This window comes from Panonychus citri, unplaced genomic scaffold (genome assembly GCF_014898815.1).
Source record: "Panonychus citri isolate SS breed McGregor unplaced genomic scaffold, ASM1489881v1 Contig00028, whole genome shotgun sequence".
Lineage (NCBI taxonomy): Eukaryota > Metazoa > Arthropoda > Arachnida > Trombidiformes > Tetranychidae > Panonychus > Panonychus citri.
Window position 1 is genome coordinate 1789441 of NW_026515433.1, and position 24592 is coordinate 1814032.

At 31.8% G+C, this 24592-nt stretch overlaps 7 protein-coding genes across 8 annotated transcripts; 4 read left to right on the forward strand and 3 right to left on the reverse strand.

Moving 5' to 3' along the window:
- Window positions 1-323: 323 nt before the first annotated feature.
- Window positions 324-1279, forward strand: LOC128396966 (uncharacterized). 2 transcript variants are annotated; one of them, XM_053357622.1, is made up of 4 exons: window positions 324-503; window positions 569-704; window positions 766-957; window positions 1034-1279. In XM_053357622.1, the coding sequence occupies exons 1-4, from the start codon at window positions 419-421 to the stop codon at window positions 1125-1127; spliced, it is 507 nt and encodes a 168-aa protein (XP_053213597.1). In that variant the 5' UTR covers window positions 324-418; the 3' UTR covers window positions 1128-1279. The 2 variants fall into 2 exon arrangements, with proteins under 2 accessions (XP_053213597.1, XP_053213596.1); XM_053357621.1 differs by having other exon boundaries at window positions 328-503; window positions 566-704.
- A 1802-nt stretch (window positions 1280-3081) lies between these two features.
- On the forward strand, window positions 3082-5009 carry LOC128397148 (asparagine synthetase domain-containing protein 1-like). The gene has a single exon (XM_053357831.1). It carries the CDS (start codon window positions 3191-3193, stop codon window positions 4805-4807), a length of 1617 nt encoding a protein of 538 aa, XP_053213806.1. The 5' UTR covers window positions 3082-3190; the 3' UTR covers window positions 4808-5009.
- A 30-nt stretch (window positions 5010-5039) lies between these two features.
- On the forward strand, window positions 5040-9537 carry LOC128397147 (phosphatidylinositol 4-kinase beta-like). Its single transcript, XM_053357830.1, is given in 4 exon segments — window positions 5040-8270; window positions 8273-8384; window positions 8456-8588; window positions 8658-9537. Coding segments are annotated over 4 exon segments (3102 nt in total). The 5' UTR covers window positions 5040-5719; the 3' UTR covers window positions 8964-9537.
- On the reverse strand, window positions 9473-11097 carry LOC128397149 (uncharacterized protein DDB_G0271670-like). The gene is made up of 2 exons (XM_053357832.1): window positions 10915-11097; window positions 9473-10663 (listed from the first exon to the last, which is right to left on the reverse strand). Exons 1-2 carry the CDS (start codon window positions 10970-10972, stop codon window positions 9606-9608), a joined length of 1116 nt encoding a protein of 371 aa, XP_053213807.1. The 5' UTR covers window positions 10973-11097; the 3' UTR covers window positions 9473-9605.
- A 759-nt stretch (window positions 11098-11856) lies between these two features.
- LOC128397151 (protein HEXIM1-like) lies at window positions 11857-13492 on the forward strand. The gene has a single exon (XM_053357834.1). It carries the CDS (start codon window positions 12175-12177, stop codon window positions 13009-13011), a length of 837 nt encoding a protein of 278 aa, XP_053213809.1. The 5' UTR covers window positions 11857-12174; the 3' UTR covers window positions 13012-13492.
- A 1407-nt stretch (window positions 13493-14899) lies between these two features.
- Window positions 14900-19592, reverse strand: LOC128397146 (ribosome quality control complex subunit NEMF-like). The gene is made up of 2 exons (XM_053357829.1): window positions 18855-19592; window positions 14900-18437 (listed from the first exon to the last, which is right to left on the reverse strand). The coding sequence occupies exons 1-2, from the start codon at window positions 19365-19367 to the stop codon at window positions 15729-15731; spliced, it is 3222 nt and encodes a 1073-aa protein (XP_053213804.1). The 5' UTR covers window positions 19368-19592; the 3' UTR covers window positions 14900-15728.
- A 1206-nt stretch (window positions 19593-20798) lies between these two features.
- Window positions 20799-24452, reverse strand: LOC128397150 (protein obstructor-E-like). Its single transcript, XM_053357833.1, has 5 exons — window positions 24226-24452; window positions 23597-24088; window positions 22430-22618; window positions 21278-21476; window positions 20799-21202 (listed from the first exon to the last, which is right to left on the reverse strand). The coding sequence occupies exons 1-5, from the start codon at window positions 24272-24274 to the stop codon at window positions 21142-21144; spliced, it is 990 nt and encodes a 329-aa protein (XP_053213808.1). The 5' UTR covers window positions 24275-24452; the 3' UTR covers window positions 20799-21141.
- Between the last annotated feature and the right edge of the window lie 140 nt (window positions 24453-24592).

Below are 24592 nucleotides of genomic sequence, written 5' to 3' on the forward strand. Positions count from 1 at the left end.
CCAATGACTGATAATCCATTGAAATGATTAATAATAATCAATTTATGTTCTTCAACTAATTAGATAATATTATCAATAGTTTTTTTTCCGAATTACATCTTCTTGTAATCTAATTGTTTCTATTTTCAACCTGAATAACAATCAGTAATTAGTTTATTTTATTCACTAAAAATGAACAATTAAACTAATTGCAAAGAAATAATCATTCTGGTGAAATTAATCACGATGGAACAATAAAATTGAACAAATGATTAACAATCTAAGGCGTTTAATTGTAGATTGATGATAAAAGGAGAGAAGAAGAAAAAAAAATCAATAAATATAAAAGTAACAATCAAACGAACAACAATTTATTGTAACAATTATAATTTCCAGATCAAGAAAAAGTTAAATTGAATTAATTGTTTGAAATAACAAAATGTCCAATCAACTTCTATCAACCTTTACAACCATTTTCGTATTGGTAACAATCAACTCTTTCCTCGTCGATGAATCTTCAGCAGGTAAGTCTAATTAACTTAATTATTTTTCAACAATCAAATTAATCATCTAATTGTGACCTTAGCAGCGACAACTTTTGCCTACAATGTGACCGTTAAAACGGCCTCGACCAAATTTGACGAGCAAAAAGGTAACCTTAAATTGTCAATTCTTTACAAAGATGGAAACAAAAATCCACAAGAAGAATTCAAATTAACTCAAGAGTAAGTTAATCTTAATTGTTTTCGATTGATTCAATCTAATTGTCGTTAATTGTTGTTCTAGTGACGTGACAATCTCAATGTCTCGAGCTTACAATTCAGTAATTTCCTCATTCGCCCCATTGGGTAACATCACCTCGATTTACCTTCGTTGGACTTTGGCTGCTCCTTATAATCCGATTTATCTAATTTCCAAGCCAGCAATTTACTTCGATCCAATTGTTTTATCCAATACCTTTACTGATGCAAGTACACAGTGAGTAACAATTAAACTATTGATTGTCTATCGATTGTTGTTAATTGTGTTTCTTTCCTTTCTTTTCCTTCAATAGTTTGACCATAAATCAAGTTCGTAAATTCTGTGCACCAACATCACCAGTGGCAATTAAACACTCGGATGGAGCATCTTTTTACCCTTGTGCTTAAATTAACTGACAATTTTAAATTGTTAAAATTAAATCACCTTAATCAATATCAATTATAATCAATGGTTTCATTTTGTTTTGTAATAATTGATCAATTTAATTGATTAATCAATTGATAAATAAACAATGAAACTTTTGCAACCTCAAAATTAACCCAAATTAAGAGTCAATTTTTTTTAACGAAACTTAATTAGTTGATTGTGATAATTTATTTTTATTCTTTGATGAGAATTTGATAAAATGTGTGGTATATTTTTCTCTTGTTCAAATAGTCGAGATGAAAATGGCTGTTCCAATGTAATTAAATGTTGAGAAATTAAAATAATTATCTAATTAGATTCTATTGTTTTTTCTCTCTCTCTCTCGTAAACAGTTTTGCATTTCATTCTCGAGAGCTGGTTAGATATTAATTGCTTTTAATTGTTGAGTTAATCGAATGTAATTTGAATAAAATGTCGAATCCTAGAATTGGAAAGATTTTAAAAGTAACTCGATCAGATTTGTGCTACTTTTAATCTTTCAATAATTAATAAAATGTAGAAGAAAATTGATTTTAAATTGTTCACCATTGATTGGAATTTATTTCTTAATTGTGATCAATGAGTAAAGAAGGATTTGATAAGAATTCTCCTCCTGAACGTCGTCACACTATTTCACTTCCATGTGACCGAGAGGACGAAAAGTCGGAAGTCGAATTGGTTGAAAGAGCGAAATCATTGGAAGTGATTAAAAACAATCAGTTGATTATTATTACGATTCTGATTGTGAATCATCTAAATTATGGAAAAATGTTGCCGCAGAGAAAACTCCAGATGTAATGGATGAAAGTTAGTTGAATCTCTTGTTAATTTCTATCAATATTAATTGTTTTCTTTTTCTATTTTCAAATAGTAATCAAATTGGAAGTGAAGAGAAAAATTCAAGAAAAATTAGACAAAGATATTGAAAAAAAATGTTGTAAACGGGATAAATTACGGCCAGTGAATGAGAACGAAGAAGATATTTCCACAATTAAATCTAATTGTGACCATCGAAAAAGTCAAATTATTTCATCAGAAGAAATTGAAAAGGAAAAGGAAATGGCCAATTCTCACCCAAACAAAAACGAGGAAAAATTGATCAACAAAACTCAAGAATTGAGGGCGAAGTTATTGAAGGAAAAATCTAAAGACAAGAAGAAAAAAAGTGACAATTAAATTTGGATGATTAGTCATCAAACTAATTAGTTTGTTTTAAATCTTTGTTATTTCTATTATTATATATTATTACAAATGGTGATTTGTTAGCGATTCTCGATTTGACAATGTTTAAATTAATGGAAAATATTTGTATAATTGATTAAGACGATTTATAACAAATGAAAAAGATTACAATCAACTTGGAATTTAAATCGGTCGATTTGGTGATTTCATCATTTCGGGATATTTACAGTTGATTGTTGAGAAAGTTAATTATCGATTACCATCCAATTAGAGCCATGTTTTTTTCATCAGGGGAGATTAAAGGTTCATTAATACTTTCTATCATTAAGTCACCACAGAAAAGACACTGAGAGGCCATTAAATCATTTAGGTCTTCATTGTTATCCTTGATTGTGGTGATTTCTTGAAAGTAATGATGACAAGGAAAAACATGAAAAGGTTGACTTAGAATTGAATGTCCACAAATTGAACATTTATCGTCGATTCGAACAAAAATGAATCGATTTTTCAATTTACTAATTTTCTCTTTGATTTGCTCAGCACTTTCGGTTGTTTCTTTCATCTCATCTTTTAGATCTAAAATATTTTGACAATAACCTATAACCAATAACCTATTAATTATTTTGATCAAAAATTTTTACTTAATTAACTTTATTACACTTACCCCCGAGGTTAATGCTTTATACATTAATTTTCTCAACCAAAGAGTAAACCGGTAGATGGAGTTACTAAAGTCTCTTATACTTTTTGTTTGTAAACAAAAATCTTTGGTTCATTTTTGATTTTGTAGATTAGATTTTAACGAAACTTAATTAGTTGATTGTGATAATTTATTTTTATTTTTTGATGAGAATTTGATAAAATGTGTGGTATATTTTTCTCTTGTTCAAATAGTCGAGATGAAAATGGCTGTTGTGATGACAATTTGAAGGAATTTCTATTAAGACGAGGACCTGATTGTTTCCATGAAATTGGTTTAGTTAAATTTGGTTATTGGTTTAAATTCCAAGGTAATGTTTTACATCTTCGTGGTGATCAACTGGTTAAACAGCCGATTATGGTTAATCAGAATGTTCTTCTATGGAATGGAGAAATGTTTAATTGTAATGGAGAAAATGGTGATCAATCAGATTCGCAGTTTCTATTCAATCAATTGGAGCTTTGTGATGGTGACGATCAGTTGATTTATCGGATTATCGGCAGAATTCAAGGTCCATTCGCTATAATTTATTGGGATGAAAAATCTCGAACTTTATTCTTTGGTAGAGATTCTGTTGGAAGGCGAAGTCTTTGTTGGAAAAAGGCTGACGAACCATTCGAATTGAAATTATCATCCATTTGTGTTCCCGGTGAAAATGATTGGGAGGAAATTCCTGCAAACGGAATTTACAGTTTAAACTTTTCCCATGAAAAACCTGAGGTTAAATTAAGGAATTGGAAACAAAATATTGCCGGTGAATTAGTTGATCACATTGAATCAATACCTTCGCCCATAATTACAACCTTAAATGACGAGCTTCCCAATGAACTTAATTTAATCAGTTCCGTTGTCGATGATGAGACTGTTAACAATTTAATTTCAATTCTATCACAATCAATAGAAACTCGAGTTACTAAATTTAACCAACTGTGCCAAAAATGTGTCGAAAATTTCAGAGAGAAATGTGATCATTCATCGGTCGGTATTCTATTCTCAGGTGGCCTGGATTGCACCACTTTAGCGATTCTTAGTGATAAATATATTCCAATGTATCAATCGATTGACTTGATCAATGTCGCTTTTTCTATTGATGCTCCTGATCGATTAACTGGACTTGAATCTTTCGAAGAAATTTCGGCATTAAGACCTGAAAGACGTTGGAATTTCGTACAAATCGATGTGACATTAGAAGACTTGAAAATCGCAAGGCAAAAGTACATCAAACACTTGATCAAACCATGTAACTCGGTTCTCGATGATAGTATCGCTTGTGCTGTTTGGTTTGCGGCCAAAGGTCATGGAATCTGTCGGTCAGTTGAATATCAAAGTCCAGCTCGAATTTTACTCCTTGGAATGGGCGCTGATGAACAATTCGCCGGTTATTCCCGTCATCGAACTGCTTTCCAGAGAAAAGGATGGCAAGGATTAATTGATGAAGTTCGAAGCGATATAGTCCGAATTCCGTTACGAAATTTAGGAAGAGATGACAGAATTATTAGTGACCACGGGAAAGAATGTCGACTTCCATATTTAGATGAGAATCTAATCAATTACCTCAATTCATTACCAATTTGGAAGAAGACAAATTTAACATTAGAACGAGGAAAAGGTGACAAGATATTATTACGTTTTGTCGCATTAAAACTTGGCCTTACCAAAGTGTCGGGTTTCCCGAAACGTGCAATTCAATTCGGTTCTAGAATCGCTCATCTTGAGAAACGCAAAGAAAAAGGTCACGAACTTTGTCCAAGATTAACTGACCTTCCAAACGAATCATAACAATCAAATTATTCACAATAACAACACAATCAACCAACTATCAATTGTTAATTTTGTTACTTATTCAAACTTTCACCAGAAAAAAAGTCAAATTCCACCACAACAATTAACCCAAATTTTATTTTCTTTTGAAATAAAATCGAATAAAAAACTCGATTTTCTCATTAAAAGTATCGATTTAAAATCGATGGCGTTTATCATATGTGATGTTGGCTTCTTATTGCAATCAAGAATAGAAGATGAAAAAAGATGATAAATAATTAGTGATAATTAGTAATTTATGTTAACAGAAATCAACATCAGCAATATTCTTCTTACTGTGCTACCCAATTAATGTTAATCCAATTTAGTTCAACAATTGTTGACAATTTTTCTCATTCTTCAATCACCACCGCCGCCTTTTTAATTCTCAACATTAGAATATGTTTATTATTGATTGTAGTGATTTCTTTTTTCGCCATCATCATCCTACCCTTTTCTTCAACATCATCAACATTATTTACTCAGTTTTCTCTCTCTCCCAATCATTACAAATATAATAATTTACTAACTAAAACCCAACCATTAACTCCAAATAATTGAGAAACAATTTTCCTTTTCTCTCAAATTCTATTCTCTTTCTTCCCTATCTTTTAGTCTCTTTTTTCCTCTCTCCTTATTTCATTCATTTTCCATCTAAATTTCATCTCTCTTTCTCTCTCTTACTCTATTTCCTTCCCATTTATTATAATCATTATGATTACATTATATTTCTACAATTATAATCACTAATAGTTGTTGATTACTTGTAAATTGTGTATTTAAAGTCTCCTTATCTCCGGTTTTTCATCTCTTCTATTCTCTTTTCCTTATCATCTCTGTCAATCAAAGCTCTTGATTTGTTTTCTTTTTTCGGTTAATTTTTTGACAGCCATGGACAATGGTTCCTGGTTATTGAGGCTATTCCAGTCTCGGCTGTTTGAGATGTCGTTGGCCATTACCTATCTATTTAAATCAAAAGAACCTGGTGTATTAAGTTACATAGGTAATCGTCTATTTACCTTTGATGAGGCTGATGTTGATTTTTATTTACCCCAATTAGTTGTACTTTATATTAATCATGCTGATATAGCTGATGCTTTACATCCTTATTTTGAGAACCGTTGCCGATCTTGTCCTGAATTTAGCCTTCAATTGGCTTGGCTGTTAAATGCTTTCTGTTCTGAAGCCTCACCAACATCATCTTCCTCTCTACTCATCTCTTCTTGTTTTGCTTCCTCTTTATCCGCTTCATCATCACTCATCACATCAAATTCGGCTTCCATTCCAAAGTTAACCTCATCTTCTTCATCTCTTTCTTCATTTACATCTTTCACCACTTCTATAAACAGTCTGAAAAAGTCTCATGGAGTTAAGCTGAAAAATTTAATTCTAAGTGAAGAATTAAAACCCAAACAACAATCCAGTTACAAATCTATAAGAAACAATTTCACTGATAAGAATAAACTTCTCAGATCAACCAATAATTCACTTAATGGCGGTGATAATATTATCAATATTGAATCAAATACTAAAAATAATTCTTCCACTACAACATCTACATTAGAAACTACACCAACAACTACAATAACAACTTCTAATGATATTAGTTACGATCTGACTGGTTGCACATCAAATGTGACTGTTAATGGGAACAATAATTGTAATAATAATATCGCTACCACCACCAAGACCGCCGAGAACTCAAGTAATAATAATCCCAACGATTGTAATAATCATCAAGACAATAGTGATACTAATAGTAAAAGTCAACCTAAGCCCGACATCCATGTGACCGAATTATCTGCCACAATTAACTCTTCTGTGGACCAATTGCCAAGAGATTCATCATCATCTCATACTCAAAATAATTCTGTTAACAGTTTGGCAGAAAATAACAATCAAACCCCACCAATCAATGGTCAATCATCATCATCATCATCATCACCATCTGATAACAATAATACCACAAATACATCGGTTAAAAATACGAAATTATCAACATCTAATTCAACAGTTATATCGACAATTAATCATATCCCAGCGTCTCCATCTCTTGTCCCTTCAACTGTAAAAGTAAACTTATTGAGTCTTTCATTAGCCTCTTCAGCCAAACCTTTAACAGCCTTTTCCTCTGGGAAAATTTCTCATCATCATGCATCTCTCCGTAAAAGTCACCACCGATCTTATTCCGATGCAACGGGATCATTATTATATTCCACCTCTTCATCAATTACCACCGCATCTCTGCTTAATCCTGCCAAAAGTCTTGGTGATTTAACTTCTGGTCACGCTTTTGACAATGGTTGTGTTTGCTTTGATTCTTGCGCTGGAATTTGTAACGATTTGAGAGGTGAAAAGATTCACTGTCACTGTGGTGCTCCTCGTTTATCAGCTGAATATGAGTTCATTAAATGTCTCATGTTAATCTCAACTCGATTACAAAAAATCGCCTCCAAAGATGTTAAAACGCAACGTCTAATGGCTGAACTGTCCATTCTCAATCTTAATCTACCTGCTCGAGTTTGGTTACCAATATATTCATTCCGCCATATGATTGTCCGAGTACCACCGGGAGCAGCGGTTCTCCTAAATTCTAAAGATAAATCTCCTTATTTAGTTTACTTTGAAGCAGTTGAATTAACTGGTGACATTAATTCAACTCCTTTACCCACCAAAGTTATCGATAGCCTAAGGCAAACCCGGTCTGAAGAGAATTTAGTTAATTACTGCTCTCGAAGAGATGAATCAACAACAAAAGGTGATGAGATAACTTCCAAGTTCAATCTTTTCTCATCTTCCCCAATTAATAATAATGATACTGGTGAAGATACCGGGGAAGATACTACAGATGATTGTTGGGATCCCTCCATTGATGATGATAAAATTTGCTCAACAACAATAAACAACCAAATTGTTATAAAGGAAAAGGAAATCGGGGTAAAAGTTGACTTGGAAGATAAAGATAAAGACACTTTATCCCAGTCATCTCAAGAATCACTGATTCCAAGTGAAGATCCTGCTAATCGTAATGGTCACAATTACATTGGTGCCTCTGAAATTAAACAGTCTCTCTATGAATCACTTAATCAACCTAAAGCCAATTTCACCATAGATCCGGAAGATCCTTCAGCTGCTTTTCTCAAGGAGCCTTTAGATGAAAAGATAGCTCGGATTCGGGAATCATCGCCCTATGGACACCTACAGGGCTGGAGATTGGTGGCTGCGATAATTAAATGTGGTGACGATTTGCGACAAGAGGTGATGGTTCATCAATTTTTGGTTATTTTACAACAAATCTGGGAAAAAGAGCATGTCCCTCTCTGGTTACGCCCTTACAAAATAATGGTCACTTCAGCTGATCATGGTATCATTGAGCCCATCCTTAATAGTATATCATTACATCAAGTTAAAAAACACTCGAAAATGTCTTTATATGAATATTTCCTAAAGAGTTTGGACCAACAAACAGCGAAACCTTTTTAACCGCCCAAAAAAATTTTGTCCAAAGTTGTGCAGCTTATTGTATAGTCTCTTATTTAATTCAAGTTAAAGACAGGTAACAATTAGTTAATTGACTATCTAAAATAACAACAAATAATTAATATTTCTCATCTTTTCTCCCTTTAGACATAATGGCAATATACTCTTAGATTCAGAGGGACATTTAATCCACATAGATTTTGGTTTTATTCTTTCAATTTCTCCCAAGAATCTTGGTTTTGAGAATTCGCCTTTTAAATTGACCCATGAATTTGTCGAAGTATATACACAACGAGACACTCTAATTAACGTGATTTACTAAAATATTTATTTTTCTTTCTCTCTCTAGGTCATGGGTGGAATCGATAGTGATATTTTTAAATATTTCAAAATTCTAATTTTACAAGGTTTGGTGGCAGCCAGAAAATATCATGATCGCTTATTGACATTAGTTGAAATAATTCAAGCCAATTGTCAATTACCCTGTTTTAAGACTGGTGCAAGCACAATAACGTCATTAAAGGATCGATTCCATATTGGAATGACGGAAGATCAGTTAAAACAATATGTAGAGAATATGGTTCAATCAAGTATTAATTCATTGACTACAAAAATCTACGATGGATTTCAATATTTAACTAATGGTATATTGTAATACTAAGTATAATTCACCATGGTTTCTAATTATCTATTGATTGGTCATCTTAAAGCTGGAAACAATTTAAGTGATACTGATTTTGATCTTAATCATTTGTATCCCAATGTAAATCTAAACACATTATTGCCGAGCAGCAAATTTAATTCACAAAAAAAGACGAACGGAATCAACCATTTGGCTAATTGTTGATGGAAGTTATAATTTGCATGGTTTTTATACTCAATTAACAAAACATTTAAACAAATTCTGTTCTGTTCTGTTTTTGTTAAATTTCTCTTTCTTTACTCTCTTTTTAATTAGAGAAAAAAAAGCGAAAACTAATTCACTTCCATCAATATCTTCATCATCTTCATCATTTTGTTAAGTTATTTGTTCCTTTCTAAATTGCTGTTATCAAACCAATATTATATAATTCGGAATCAAATTGGATCAACAATTAATCACGAAAGATTTAAACTTGGGTGAAAAAAATTGGTTTACGAAAAGAGAAGAGGAAAAGAAAGCAATTTAAATGCAAAGTGCCTCAATTAAATTGAAACTTTAATCGTTGGAGTAAAGTGATTTACCATTATCTGAGAAAACAATTTTCTTCAACTTAATTATCTATTCTGTTTAATCAATTTATTTTCAGGCTTCAAATCAGAATCCATTGATGATTCGACCAGAGGAATCAACTCTTCTAACAGTAACAGTATTTTTGGATCCGGATGATTGATCGGAATTAACTGAATTAAATGAAGTTGCACCATTGATTTGTGAATTATGTGAACCAATTGATTGTGATGACGATGTTGATGATTTATTGATATCAACATTACCAGCGGTTGATGAGGATGATGATGACACCTTGGAAGATGAAGTTGATCCTATTCCACTGTTATTGTGATTGATTAACAATTGATTGCTTGTTGGTTTACCAATATCAGCAGAATTGTTGTGAGAAGTTGATTGGTGAAGGGATGTTGATTGTGTTCCATTAATTTTTGTCAATCCAGTTGAAGGAGCAATCGCTGTGGTTGTTGGTCCGGTGAATCGTGGTGGTGGTGATGGTTTCCTTTGTTGATTATTAGCCTGATTGTTTTGTTTAATTGGTCCATTGAAAATGGGTCGTTGATTTGGTCGATTTACTTGATTATTACCTTTGGCACTTTGTTGGGAATTAGATGGACCTTTGGATGGAACTACGGGACCCGAAGCGCTGATTGTTTGGACAATTCGGCTTTGTTTCCCTGGACCATTTTCAGTTCCAACCTTTTCCACCTTAATTGTTTGGATTACCTGCCCTGGTTTACCATTGGTTCCTGAACCACTCGACGAGGAAGTTACTCTGTACCCGTTACCTTTAAGGCCATTCGCCAGGCCATTGGTGAAATCAGTGAATGAAGGAAATGAAGGGAAAGATGGGAAACCAAATGAACTACCAGGAAAACGATTGAAACTTGATGGAAATTGGGAAGAAGAGGGTGAAACTGAGGAACCACCGAGTGGTGAGGATTGGAAATAAGGTGAAGTCTGAGGTTGGTAAGGAAAAGGTGATGAGGATGCAAAGGGATCTTCAGGTTGGAAAGATGCTCCATATGATTGACCGAAAGGAAAACCTGATCCAAAGGGTGAACCGAAAGATGATCCAAATGGATTAGGGAAACTTGGAAAAGATGGAAATCCAGTGAATGACGAAAATGGAGAGAACATGTTACCTGAAAATCGAAAAAGATCCAATAGAATTTTTTTATTCTAAAAGCGAAAAAAAAATCGTGGCAACATTTATAATCCATAAAAGAATGAAAAGCTTCATCATCTTCTAATGGAATAAAGTAACTACGCATTTAGAATTTAATTCAATTTTGACAATTTAAAATTCTAATTTCTATTAGTAATCTAAATTGTCTCTTCTCTCAATTGAATTGAATTTTCTGTTAATTTCTCAAGTTTTATATCGACTACTTACCAGAAACATTAGCAATTAAGGTTGTTGATAAACATGCGATCAAATATAAGGTAAACATGATTGAAACGATTTACTAATTGAACTTTAATTTGAAAGAAATTTAAGTTTATTGAAAATGGAAAATTTTTGTTCTCTGTTGATGTGATCGACCCAAAGGCTAACTAACAATTAACAATCTAATTCCAATAGTTACACGTAAGAAAAAATTAGCTTACATGAGATTTTAATTCGTAACAATTAGTTGATTAATTACCTATTCAATTGAATGAAAAACGTAATTGTTGTTCTAATAGTGTTTTCTTTTTGGTTGGGTTACTGTACATCTGTCGAAACCTTTGTACAGAAAATTGAAAACAAAGAAAACACTTAACCAATTAATTAATCGATAGAACAGTAATTACATTAATTTAACTTGATTGATAATTAATCCAATGTTTAATTGTGGTTGTTAATCAATCATGTAACTTTTTTCTCACCCAAAGACAAAGGAGAAAAATAATAAAACCTAATCAATGAGGTAAAATAAAATCTAAAAACTAATCAATTAGAAAGTCAATCTAATTAGAAATCGTTTCCATTGTTAATTAACAACAATGGTCATCATCAAATATCCAATTAAATCAAAATCACAAGAATAACAATTAACAAAAACGAAAAAAAATCCAACAACAACAACAACAAAACGATGTTCACATCATTGAAAGAGACAAAATCGTTAATCAAATTACCAGGCAACTTCATTGAGACTCTTTAAATCAGAGTAAAAGGAGAAAACTCAATCAATTGATTAATTGCCGCAAAGAAAATTAATTAACAAAAATTTTGTTCAATTTGAAATTCGAAAAATTGAAAAATTCGCCGCAAGGGTCGCATGAGTTTCGCTCTCCCACCGATAGATGGCAGCACATTTCGAATAAATAAAAGTTGTCATAGAGACAAAGAGAACATTTGATTTTTGTGAGTTGACGAAACAACAACAACTCTTTCAATTTAAATCTCTTCAAATTCTCTTGAGTTTATCTTCAATTTTTTCGTCTAATTTGCTAACAAGTTTTTTTTTCTTCTTTTCTCTTTTTTCGTGTTCATTGTTAATCGAATTTTCTCAATTATAAAATTATTTCGTTCTATTGATTTGTTGAGAAGATTAGATTTTTATTCTCAATCATCATTAAATTATAATATATTTATACTATTATAATTATATTTTTTCGCATTTTGCTTCTTGATTTGCTTCATCATTTCTCCTCAACGATTCTCAGTATGGTTAACCCTAAGGATAAGGAAGAGGATAAAGGTAAAAGTAGTAGTGTTCCCAATTCTGTTGTAAAAAGAGTTAATGACAATGTTGACTCAAGAGTTCATCGGCATCGACGAAGTGAATGGAAACGCCGTTGGAGACCATATAGTGGCCGTCGTTTCAGCCGTTCATTTGGTAAAAATAGTCGTCTCGATGATTTGGAAAGTAGAAAAGCTAAATGGTTAAATCTTCGAATGCATGTTCTAGGTCAACCTTTGGCTCCATATAATACAACACAGTTCCTAATGGATGATCATCATGTAAGAGAACCTGAATTTGGACAAATTGATCGACTTCTTCAAGTTAATGCTACAGTTGCTGCTGTTGCTGTAGTGTCAGTTTCACCTTCGAATACAACATCAACAAATACTACTTCAGTTTCCACAACCAACCCTCTCATCATTAACAACAACAATAGTTTAAATAACAACAACAACAACAACAATTACAATCGAGAGAACAATAATTTTGACGGTAATCAGTCAACTACAAATGAAACCAAATCTCCTCATTATGGTGGAAATGGAGGTGGACATCGACGTCGATGTATGAGTGATTCAACACCATCTCGTAAGAATTCAGAAGATGCTTCTTCAGATGATTTTTATAGTTCACCTGACGATGAACAAGATTTTATCCAGAGACAGTTTTTTGAAACTTATGAAAATATTCACGCTGAAAGGATAAGCACAATGTCTAAAGCCGAATTGGTGAAAGAGTATTTTTTATTAGAGCAACGGTGTGAAGAATTGGAATCAAAGCTGAAACAAATGGAATACAGTGTTGGCCTGAAAACATGAATTCGCCATGAAACATCTCAATCTCTTCCCAAACTTAAATTTCCTCTCAAATTGTATTCAACTGTAAAAACAGATCCACAATGTTATTAAATCACACACATACACACACTCACTCACACAAACAAACACACACACTCACACTCGCAGTGATTAACAACACACATTCAAAGTGATAAGTGTTTGCAAAGTGTTGTCACCTTAACTCTCTCTCTCTCTCTGTTAGAGGTAAGTGGTCAAGTATGTCTTGTGTGGTGAAAAAGAAACCAAATCATCAACATCCACATAAAAAAATTCATCAAATCAAATTTAATTGTACAAATCGATGAAAAAAAGAGACCTCAGTGAAACAATGAAAATTTATTCGTAAAATTTAATTGTTTTGTTTTTTCTTCTTTTTTTTTGATAAGTTTTGTTATAATCAAAAAAAAAACCTAAATTCTAAATAATAATTATAATAAAAGTGTAGTGATTAAGACTTGAATCACAATTCTAATCACAACAAAAAATAATTATTCTAATATAAGCAAATGTGAAATTTTGGTTATATTAGGTGTTGACCTCTCGGTCTTTATTTTATGTAACCTCGGGTTCGTATTTTGTTATTTTCTGGTTCGCATTATAATTTCTGGTTAACCAGAATAATTTTCAACCCAAAACAAGTTTCAGTTGTTTACCATTATGATGATGATGAGAAGATGATGAGAACCTCTCGCTTTCTCTTTCTTCATCTCTTTCTTCGTTCTCTTTCCCTTCTCATCATCATCATCATCTCTTTCTTCCTATTTTTCCTTATTCCTCTTTATCTCTCTTTCTTTCTCTCTCTCTCTCTCTCTCTTCTTCTTCTTCTATCCTACTTATAACATGTAAAAGGAACAGAAAATTTCTTATAACAAAGAGTTATAAGTATAACCTTCGTAATGGTTAAGAATTAAATGGATACTCTCTTTCTCTTTCTTTCTTTCGCTTTGTTTTTCTCTTTCTCTCTTAATTATTACGTTAGACTGTCGATTAATTCACTATCAACCAATTAACTAATCATTTGAACCTCAAAAAATGAAACACAAGCTTCTAAATCCTACAAATCAATCTCATTCTTTGATAGCTCAATGTCTTTCTCTTTCTTTTCTTTCATAAATTAAATTCTCTTTCCTCCTCTCTCTCTTTCTCTAATTTTCTCTCTCTCTCTCTCTCTCTCTTTCTCTAATCAAATATTCTATTCTTTTTAATTTAAATTAACGTAAACTCTAAAAAATCATCTATGTTTCAATACCAAAATTATTCTAAAAATTGAATACAATCAATGAATTTGTATCAACAACAACAACATTAGAAAGAGAAGTAGAAAGAGAAAGAAAGAGAAAAAAAATCAACATTAGTAATCACATTGAGAGAGAAAGATAAAGGTAGAGAAATAGAATCGAATAGAAAGAGAGAAAGAAAGAGAAGAAAACAAAATGGAGACGAGAGAGAGAGAAACATATGAAAAAGCTGAAGAATAAGATAAATAATTAACTCATACTATTAATTTTGGTTTAGAATTTAAATCAACTAAGTAAATTAACATGACGATTAAAGGGAAATAGATGAAGATTAAAACACCCAAAGATAATTAACTCAACCAAGAGAGAGAAAAATTTACAATCAATGTAAATGATTTTCTATCTGTTTTCTAAAAAAAAGCTTACAACCTTTTCTTTCAATCAACTAATTAACTGCTTCGAATTAACTGTTGATATGAACAAAGAAACTAATCATACGAAAAGAAAATTAAATCAAATTAATTGTGATTATCGGAACCAGAAAGTGACCCAGTTAATTGTCACAAGGTTTTTTCATCAGTTCTCCATATAAACATTATTATTATTGTGTAGTCGTCATCAAGAATTGGTTCATTTTTAATGTTTACATTTTATTTATACAGGAGAGAGAAAAAAATTAAACAATTAACAAATAATTGTGATTAAAATGAATCATAAATTGTGTTCACTCTCGTGATCACAATTATCCCTAAGCTTTAACTGTCTTAACCTTCATTTAGATGGTTAGTTGATTGTTGGCTTCCTGTTGTTGTTGTGGACCAGAAATCAGCGTATAAACAACAACAGAAAAACATATAATCCAATTTGATGGATTTTCTTTCTGTCACATTCAATAAATTACAATAAAAGTGATTTAATTAATCGGTTGTATTGGAATAATTTTGCTTCTTCGCCTCATAACAAATTGAAAGATTTTAAATAAATGTAATCAATTGGAATCAATCAATGAACAATTAAGAAAAAGAAACATTAAAAATAACACTTCTCTTTTTTGGAGTAGAATTTTTTTTTCGCTTTTCCTTTTTTTCCCTTTGTGTCAATATGTAAATGTAGATCTTTTCAATTTTGAATCCTGATGATTTACACACAGAATTTTTGTATATACATGTACACACAATTTACTAATTATTGTTGTTGTCCACCATTTTGTTGATTGTTCTCAGGCTATTATTAGTTAATAGCGTAATGTTTATATATAAATAACAGTCTCGAAGTTAATTGTTGCTACTGCCTTAGAAACAGATATTAAAAATGTATAACAAGGTGACGATCATCATCATGATGATGGTTATTAATCTGAGTTTGATGGTGTTGATTAATTGCTGTGTGTTTTGTGTTAATTGTTAACACCTTCAATTTTGTTTTCTCCTCCATCTTTGATTGGTTTTGATGTATCTGTCATTTTCCTTTTCTTCTTACTGTTGTATTCAATTTGACAGGTAATATTTTCACCTTGTTGGGTAAATTTCGAGATATGTCTTGGTCTTTAGCGTTTTTGAGTAAATCTTTCTCTCTCTGAGTGATCATTTTATCCGCTTGGAACCAAGATAAGGCTGTTTTTGCTGATTTTCCACGTTTACTTGTTCCTGGAAACACTTTTACCTTGAATTTGTAGGAAGACAATGCAGAATAAGGAGCCACAACAGGTATGGTATAGAGAAGTACATCATCAGCCATCGGTTGACCAGTTAACGAATTCATTAAATTAACATGTTCAATCATTTTATTACTTGAACCTTCTTCTTCATCGTCTTCATCTTCTTCTTCTTCTTCTTGGTGCTGTTTTTGTTCATCATCTTCTTCACCTTCTTCTTCTTCATCATCATCATTATCATCAGCAATAGTTGTAGTAGTGGTGTTGGTGGTAGAAATAGTAGTTATCTCCTCCTTTCCTCTCTCTTGGCTTGTTTCTTTTTCTCTTTCTTCTTGTTGTTTCTCTCTCTCTAAACCACCACCACCCTCAACCTCATTATTATTGTTTTCTCCTGTTCTCCCTATGATTACAAAAGAAGATTGTTCATCATCATTATCGTTATTAGGTTGATGATGATCTTTATTAACACCATCACTATCCTCCAATTGTCCAGGGTCTTCCATTTTTCTATTAATCTGAGTAGATCCGATCCAAGCTAATTTGAAAATTCTGTCCTCTTCATCTTGATCTTTATACTTTTCTTTCATCTTTTTCAATTTATAACGTTGACCTCTCTTCAATGGTTGATTCTTGTTGTTTTTATCTTTCACTTGTTGTTGATTTGATTGTTGCTTTGATGTTGAGTCTTGTTGTTGTTGTTGTTGTTGTTGTTGGGTAGCTGTTTGTTTTGTTGACACCTTTTTACCTTCATTACGTTTCTTTTTCAAATTTACTTGAAATTTCATCCTCGGTACCTGAGAGCCAGTTATTGCAACTTGTTCATCGTCTCCCTCCTCTTGATCCTCCTCTTTATTATTATTCATTTTGTTGTGGTCCCTTTCACCATCATCATCATAATCATTATAATCTGATTTACCAATTGTCTGAGTTATATTTTTTATTTTAATATCAGGAAAAGTATTGTCCTCGTCACGATCATCATTATCAACATCCTCCTCACTGTTATCTTCATTAATGGAATCTCTTATTTTGCTGTTGATTTCAACGACGTCACCATAATCCGTTGTTGTCCGTCGATCCATTAGTTTATGTCTTTCAATGGATTCTTCATCTAATCTAAATACGAATCCAAATCCCATAACCAATTGAGCCATTGGGAGATAATTTTTCTTCCCTCGAATCATGAAAGCACCAACAGTTAAATACTCTCCGGACGGAGCTGTTTTAGAGACCTGGTGGGAATGAACCCACCAAGATCTGGATGAGAATTTATTTTCCCAAGCATTAGAATAACAAACAGCCATGATTCCTGCTTCGGTCAAAGTTTTGGGTGGAATCGGTTCACCTGGAATATAATTTTTAATAACAATCGATGAAGCACCATGAAGATCAGCATGAACATAGATATCACCTTGAGTGAGATATTTTTTCACAATCAGCTCATTTTGCTGAGCATCACGTCCACCAATGACAAGATAATTTTCAGATGATATGAACCAGAAAAATTTCTCAAACCACAACACTTTACGAGCCTTGGTGATTGACGTTTTAATTGCAACCTCTTTAAGTGCCTGTTGAGTCCGATGTTCAGCACTTTTCAACGCTTTCGATGAAGATTCCAAGGTTTTCTGAGTCTTTTTGGCAGCATATCTTTTCTGGTCATAATAACGACGGGCATTGGCAAAAGCGGACAAATCTAAATCGATATCAACCAAATCTTGTAAACGAGTTGATTCATCTTCATCAAATGGATCAACCAGTAACATTGTGAATTGATTTTTTTCTAGTTTAAGGCCTTTGATGGAACAGGCAACTAAATCATCTCGTAATTGGGCCTCTTTAATCAGTGCCTTGATCTCTTCCCAGCTGATTTGATTAGCAATTGCAGATCTCATGATGAGAAGCGCTTTCTCAACCAAATCTTTGTTCATCTCAATTAACGATGCCTTCCTTTTATCTGCTTCTTGGAGAGACGCCAATTCGAGTAACCTTTTTTCGTGATCTTTTTTTACATTTTCCAATTTTTTCAAAGCTTCTTTTTCTTGTTGTAAGGCCCTTTGGTCAATCTTTTGTCCTTCGATCGAGGAAAAATAAATGTCCACCGCTTTACCAAAAGACTCAAATTCGATGTATTTTAATTTGGTTGATCCTTTATGTTGATTAAACAACATTGGATGAAATTCTGTATAGGTTATCACAGTTTTAGGCTCAACAGGAGTTAATTTGGTTCCATCGTTTGCTTGACTAATCTCTTCCTTATGGATTATGATTCCATTAGAATTGTCGACAATCAAATCAAGCAGATTGGACGCCATTCTAAGAGCTTCTTCAATTTTATCATAATCAGCGTTTTTGGTTGAATCTAATTTCCAATTCTCTGGGAAACCAACCTCCATGAAACAGTGTTCCAATAAAGCTGTACCAAAGATTAATCTAGGATTGAATATCTTTCTTAAAGTATCCCCAGGATTAGCTGATTGTACTAATGATATAATCTCACTTTTATTTGGAAGCTAAAAATTAGAAGAAAGGAAAAAATCAAAAAAAAGAAAACAAAATGGTTGATAAAAGAGCAATAAAAATATTGTGTTAGCCTATTGAGATTCATTAGTCAGATCAATGATATAGAGTGAATTTAATTAAACATGGAGATTGCTAATCAGTAATTGTATTTTAATTACTGAGAAACAAAAACCATACATGCAAACACTAATCAGATGAATTAATGTTAATATAGTTTCGTCATGGTAAGTGATAGATGTTGATTTGTGTTCTCAATCAAATTGGTTGGAAACAGAGAATCAACAATGTTAATTGATTGTAATTATTTAGTATCTTTCATTTTTTTTCTCTATCTTTCTCTCTCTCTCTCTCTTGGTTAATCTTTGCTGTTTGGTTGTTCTTGTTGGAATTTGATTTAATTGTCATACCTTGTAATCGACAATTGCTGTTTGAAGAGGATAAACCTCTCTAACCATGACTTTTACATCATCATTTTCTCCTGGTTTCCTTGAACGGAGCAGATTCAAGATGACATATTGATGATCAGTTATGATTACATTTCCTTTGTCGTAAAGCTCAATGATTATGTGATAAGCTGCCTCATTTATACCAAATTGTATGTCCACAACTCGATCGATACCAACTTGTTTTATATATTCGATTCTTTTATTTCTTAGGTGTTTACGTAATTTAAGAGTAAATCCAGAAACACCAGAGTGCTTAGGCCAATTATATTCACTTACATGTAACCTGATACCAGATTCAATGAGGAGAACCAGTTTGTTTATCTCAGGAGTTTCTTCATTTGGATTGTCTTTTAACTTAATTAGATATGTTTTAGCGTCCACATCGTATACCTGGTGAACTCGATAACCCTTTAACATACGATGTAATTCAGGAATTATTGAAACAATATCCAGGGTGGTGAATCGATTCTTCATTGTTGAGAATTAGTTGATTCAATCTATTTCAACCACCACCGGTTCTTGTTTGGGTTGCAATTGAAAAGAGTAAAGAGTTGGTCGACTAAAACAACCGAATAGAAAAATGAAAGAAACCGAGGAAACACTAGAAATTGGTTCCACTGTCGGTAGTTTCTATTTAGGGTGATTAATTGCACCAAAATTGTCAATACAATTAATTAAACAATTAGTAATCGAGCCACAAAAACTTAATCATTTAATTTCATTTGAAAAAATTCTATTCTTTTCAAGCAAATGTACCAGATGGCGTTACTTTCGAAGGGATCATATCATAAGTGCAATTGGAAAATTCTTACAATTTTTTTTCTCAATTCAATCAATTTAATCATCGACCTTTGGTTTAGATTTAATTGTTTCAACATTAATCAACTTTTATCGTTATCACAATTAAGTGTTAATTTTTCTCAACATTATCTGAAATGTTATATTGGCTGATTTATTTCTAATTGTTACCATTAGATGTCACCACTTGAATCGCAATCAAATGTTATCACTTAAATTGAAACAACAATTATCACCAACAACTTTGATTAGTTAATGATTCTTATACGTAACAGTCAATCTCATGTATTGATATTATTCATAATTAGTTTTCAATTAGAGTATGATTGGTACTTCGATCGCTAATCTTAATTATCCTTTTCAATTGGTTCCAACAATAATTCATCATCATCATCAGATCATTTAAATTGGTGATCAAATTTAATGTTATCTGAAACTAGAATAATTAACTGAACGATTTATCATTATTCTGAACGAATTAGATAATTGAAAACCTCAGTTGAAAGATTAATCAAGCAAAGAGGCCAAAGACGAGGACGAAAAGCACCACCGACAAACGCGTTTTCGCGCGTAACTTTTTCTAGTGTCAAAAAACGCGATAAAATGTCACATCCGTTTCCGTTAAATTTTTCGATATTTTTCGAACTGTAAGTTCTTCGCTTCTACCATCTATCTTATCGATTTTTTTCAGGTCAATTGTTGCTCTCTATTGACGATCAATTTTAAATCGAAAACGTGGCCTGTGATCAAGTTCATGTTTTTCGATCGATACAATCAATCCAATTTCAGATTCTTATTGAGAATACAAAACGATTTCAGTTTGGTTCAATTCTTCATCGATGTGATCGGTGAAAATATTTTTCTTCCTCAGAATTTTGGTTAGACGCTACAACTTTTTCTCGATTGTTTGTATCCAATTCAAAGATCGTTAATTATATAATAATCAACGGAAAGAAATTTGATAAAATTCTATTAATCTTCCAATATCAACCCTTAATTACCATTTTTACAAATCTAATTTCTCAATCGAAATGAGTTAATCGAGAAAAAATCTTTCATATTTCTATTTTTCGTTAAATAAGTGAAACGATAAATTGTCACAGTAAATAATTTAGAAAATATTAAGACAATTACTTTATATACTTGATATATCTCGCATATACATATGTATGTATACATGATTGTGTACATTATAAAGTTATACAATTAGTTAATCAATACAAATTAAAGAAATCACAATAAAAATGATTATCTTGTTGGTGAAAACATTTCGAGTGAAAAAAAATATTATTTTTGAGTATTAATTACGAATCCCAGTCTTTGTTTCTTATCCCATCGCTCATAATTGCTTAACAATTAACCATTCTACTAATTGTTTGATTAAAAGGCAAGAAAAACTTATCCAATCTGATTGGAAACTTTTTCTCTGTTTTATCAAAGTTGATGAAACTTAATTTCTTCCAGCAAGTTTCTTGGCGGTCTTTGGATCGATGTCACCATAGTATTTTTCACTACAATTGTAAATAGAAAATGAAAGAAATTGATCAATATGATTGTTAACAATTAACAAAAGTAAATCAACTCACCATCCAGGAACATTTTCTGGTTCATCACATTGAAGTGAATCGACATTGAAAACGGTTCCAAATGAACATCCATAAGGACGAGCAACTCCTTCAATACAAACATAAAACTTTCGACAATCGGTTGGATGAGCGTGTCGAGAATAATGTCCAGGCTGTTCGATCTCACTTGGATCAGGACAAACGAAGCCTTCGGCGACCTCTGTAACAATTAAGAAGAAAATCGAAGAAAAAATCGCAACAATTAACTAAATTGAAACATTGAAAGAATAAGAAATTATCTCCTTCCAACTTGTTTTCGATCATCAATATTAATTGTCCAACTCACTTTACGAATTTAATTATTACAATTATATTAAGAAATTGTAATCATTGACTAAATCGTTGGAAAGATAATTAACTTCAACGTGAATCACGATTGATTAAGAATTAAATCATATTCAACTAGTTGATGATAATTAATTTTAATTTTCTCACTTATTCCTCATTCAAAATCTTAATTTAACTTTTTTTCTGCTGTTTATTATTATCACAATCAACTTTTTATTTAATTTAATATTTAGGTGGCTTATTGTTACTGTTGATTGTTTAATCTTCAAGTTAATATCACGATTAATTAAATTGTGATACTAAAACAATAAATATTAACAAAAGAAATCACTTTAATTAAAACTAACTCTTGATTCGTAGTTAACAACAATAAATAAATTTACCTATTCTTTTACTATGATTAACTAATCAGAACCAAAATAACAACAAACACTAATAATAATACAAGTTATTAACTCTATTAAATCAACAGTAACAATTAAACACGAACAATTAATCATAATTACCTTTCCTTATTTGATTAACATTTCAACAAGTAATTGAGATAAATGAGTAGAAAAAAATTTCCACTCATTGAAGGAAGTGGAAATTTAATTTTCGCAACTTTGTAATCACAATTAAAATAGAAACAATCAAAAGGAAAAGTTAATCATATGAAGAATAATTAACAACCAAAAACAATCAAATTGAATAGAATAACAAAATTAAAACTAATCAGAAAGGGAAAATTTTCGCCACCATGTTGATCGTTAAGAGTTTATTGAAAATCAATGTTGGAATAATGAACGAAGATGATTAAGTTAATTAACTGAAATTTATAATTACCTAATTGATCACATCGATCAACTGTATCGGCCCAAACACAAACTCGTTGCTGGTCATCGTAGGCGAGGCCTGGTGGACATTCGTACTTCGAGGCTTCGCCGTTCCAACAGGAATAAAAGATCTTACAATTAGTGGCATGAGCGAAAATACCATATAATCGAGGACAATTAGGTGTACTTATCGGAGGCTCTGAAATTGGAACAATTAACAATTTAATTTGAATTAGAAATTAAGGTTAGAATCAGGATGTAACAATGAAACGAACTAAAGGAAAAACGTAATTAACGAAAAACGGAAAAATTGAAATGATTCAAGTAGTTTAATGATTAACCTTTTATAAAGAAGAAAAATATTATTACGATGATATTAGTTAACAATTAGTTAATTGTTTACTTTAAGGGAATTTATTAATTTACTTGAAACCCAATGATTCTGGTTAATGGTCAAGTGAAAGTGTTTCTTTCAATTTCAATTGGTTTGTCCAGTTCAGGGATTCAGGCAATTCTCATGAAAGAAAAAGTTGAAAGTTTGAAAGTTTTCAACTTTTCTCAAAGTTTAATTAATTAATCAACAATTGAGAACCGGATATTTATCATCATCCCAATCAATTGAAAATTAATTTAATTATCAACAATCATCACCTTCAATAGTGTAATGGTCACTTGAAAACTTCCTCATGATTGGATTGAGAAAAAGGTAAAAGATGATGAAGAAACAGAAAATCATTTTTTCTAGATTCTCATTTAACTAATTATCTTAATCACCTGAGGGTAATTTTATTAATTCAATAGTTAGCAATCAAGATGAAGTTTAAATTGTAATTGTAACTGTTGAAGAAGAAGTAAAAAAAAACCTAATTTCAATATCTTTTTACTTACTGATCTCCACCTTGAATTGTAATTGTGATTAAGTTGATTCGGTGAACTAACAGTGACAATTAACCCTCAGGGTTGAACAGTTAGTTAGTTTAATTTGATAATAATCTTGATCAAATGTAATGATACAAGCTAATTGAGCAATAGTAATAATGATGATAAGAAAACTGTTTATATTGATCAATTTGTCTTATCCATTAATCATTATAACGGTAAATTTTGTCCGTTTTTCGAGGCCTAAACTAATAATGACTGCGAGTTAATTGAATACAATATTAGATGATTAACTTACCTAAATCAGTTCTTGAACCACAATCGACTGAGAATGGATAAGCACAGTTTTCACGAAGTGAATCAGCGTCGTCAAAAACGAGGCCATTTCCACAGACCTTAAGAGTAGCGGTTCCGTTTTCACAAACATAATATTTATCACAACTTTTCTGATGAGGATAAAAACCCGATTTTTCTGGACAGTTGAAGTTTCCAGCAGAGTTTGATGATAAACCGGAAGGTGATGAAGATGAGGATGGAGATGAGGATGAGGATGATGATCTTACTGGACCTGGTTGAGGTCGAGGGGCAATTTGTGGTGGTTCTTCAAAACGATTTGATGATGATGGTGGTTGTTGTGATGGTGATAATCTTGTTGGTCCTGAATCTTCATTACGTGTTGGTGGTTGGTAATTGTTGAAATCGATTGGTCTTAATTGTGGTTGGGATTGTGGTTGTGAAGGTGGAGGTTGTTGGTATGAAAACTGTGGTGATGCACGTTGACCATTAATACCTATTAATTATCAAATCATAATCAAGGGTTACAAATACACAAAAGTAATATTGATTAACTGATTCAATTTCAAACAATTTGGTTTAGTTTTGTTTTTTGAGAAAAAGTTAATTTCATTTCTAATTGTCTTTTCTTACCTGAGACCAGAAGAAGTGTGAAAAAAGCTGGAAAAATTAATAATTTCATGTTGATTAGTTTTAATTGTTGATGGTCGCAAGATTATTATGATGAATTATCAGAATATATTTTATGAAACAATTAACTAATTTACTTCAAGTATAAATTGAAGTAATCGAAACTTTTACTACTCGAAGTTATCAAATAAATAAGAAATAGAGATTCTGTTAATCACGAATATTTGAAACCACAAAATGGAGGGAGTCTGGAAGAGATGAAGATAGAGAGAGAAGATGATGAAGACAGTGAGGTAGAAAGATAATACTCACTCCATGTTAATGAGAGAGAATGAGAGAGATAACAGGATGATAATGATGCGAAATAAGG

Coding starts and splice junctions, on each gene's coding strand:
- LOC128397151 (XM_053357834.1), top strand. CDS start 12,175: ATGGTTAACCCTAAGGATAAGGAAGAGGATAAAGGTAAAAGTAGTAGT.
- LOC128397149 (XM_053357832.1), bottom strand. CDS start 10,972: ATGTTTACCTTATATTTGATCGCATGTTTATCAACAACCTTAATTGCT. Junction 10,664..10,914: donor CTTAATTGCTAATGTTTCTG/GTAAGTAGTCGA, acceptor TTCGATTTTCAG/GTAACATGTTCTCTCCATTT.
- LOC128397150 (XM_053357833.1), bottom strand. CDS start 24,274: ATGAAATTATTAATTTTTCCAGCTTTTTTCACACTTCTTCTGGTCTCA. Junction 21,477..22,429: donor TGATCGATGTGATCAATTAG/GTAATTATAAAT, acceptor TAATTGTTACAG/AGGTCGCCGAAGGCTTCGTT. Junction 21,203..21,277: donor CCAGAAAATGTTCCTGGATG/GTGAGTTGATTT, acceptor TTACAATTGTAG/TGAAAAATACTATGGTGACA.
- LOC128397148 (XM_053357831.1), top strand. CDS start 3,191: ATGTGTGGTATATTTTTCTCTTGTTCAAATAGTCGAGATGAAAATGGC.
- LOC128397146 (XM_053357829.1), bottom strand. CDS start 19,367: ATGAAGAATCGATTCACCACCCTGGATATTGTTTCAATAATTCCTGAA. Junction 18,438..18,854: donor CAGCAATTGTCGATTACAAG/GTATGACAATTA, acceptor TCTAATTTTTAG/CTTCCAAATAAAAGTGAGAT.
- LOC128396966 (XM_053357621.1), top strand. CDS start 419: ATGTCCAATCAACTTCTATCAACCTTTACAACCATTTTCGTATTGGTA. Junction 504..565: donor CGTCGATGAATCTTCAGCAG/GTAAGTCTAATT, acceptor TTGTGACCTTAG/CAGCGACAACTTTTGCCTAC. Junction 705..765: donor GAATTCAAATTAACTCAAGA/GTAAGTTAATCT, acceptor TTGTTGTTCTAG/TGACGTGACAATCTCAATGT.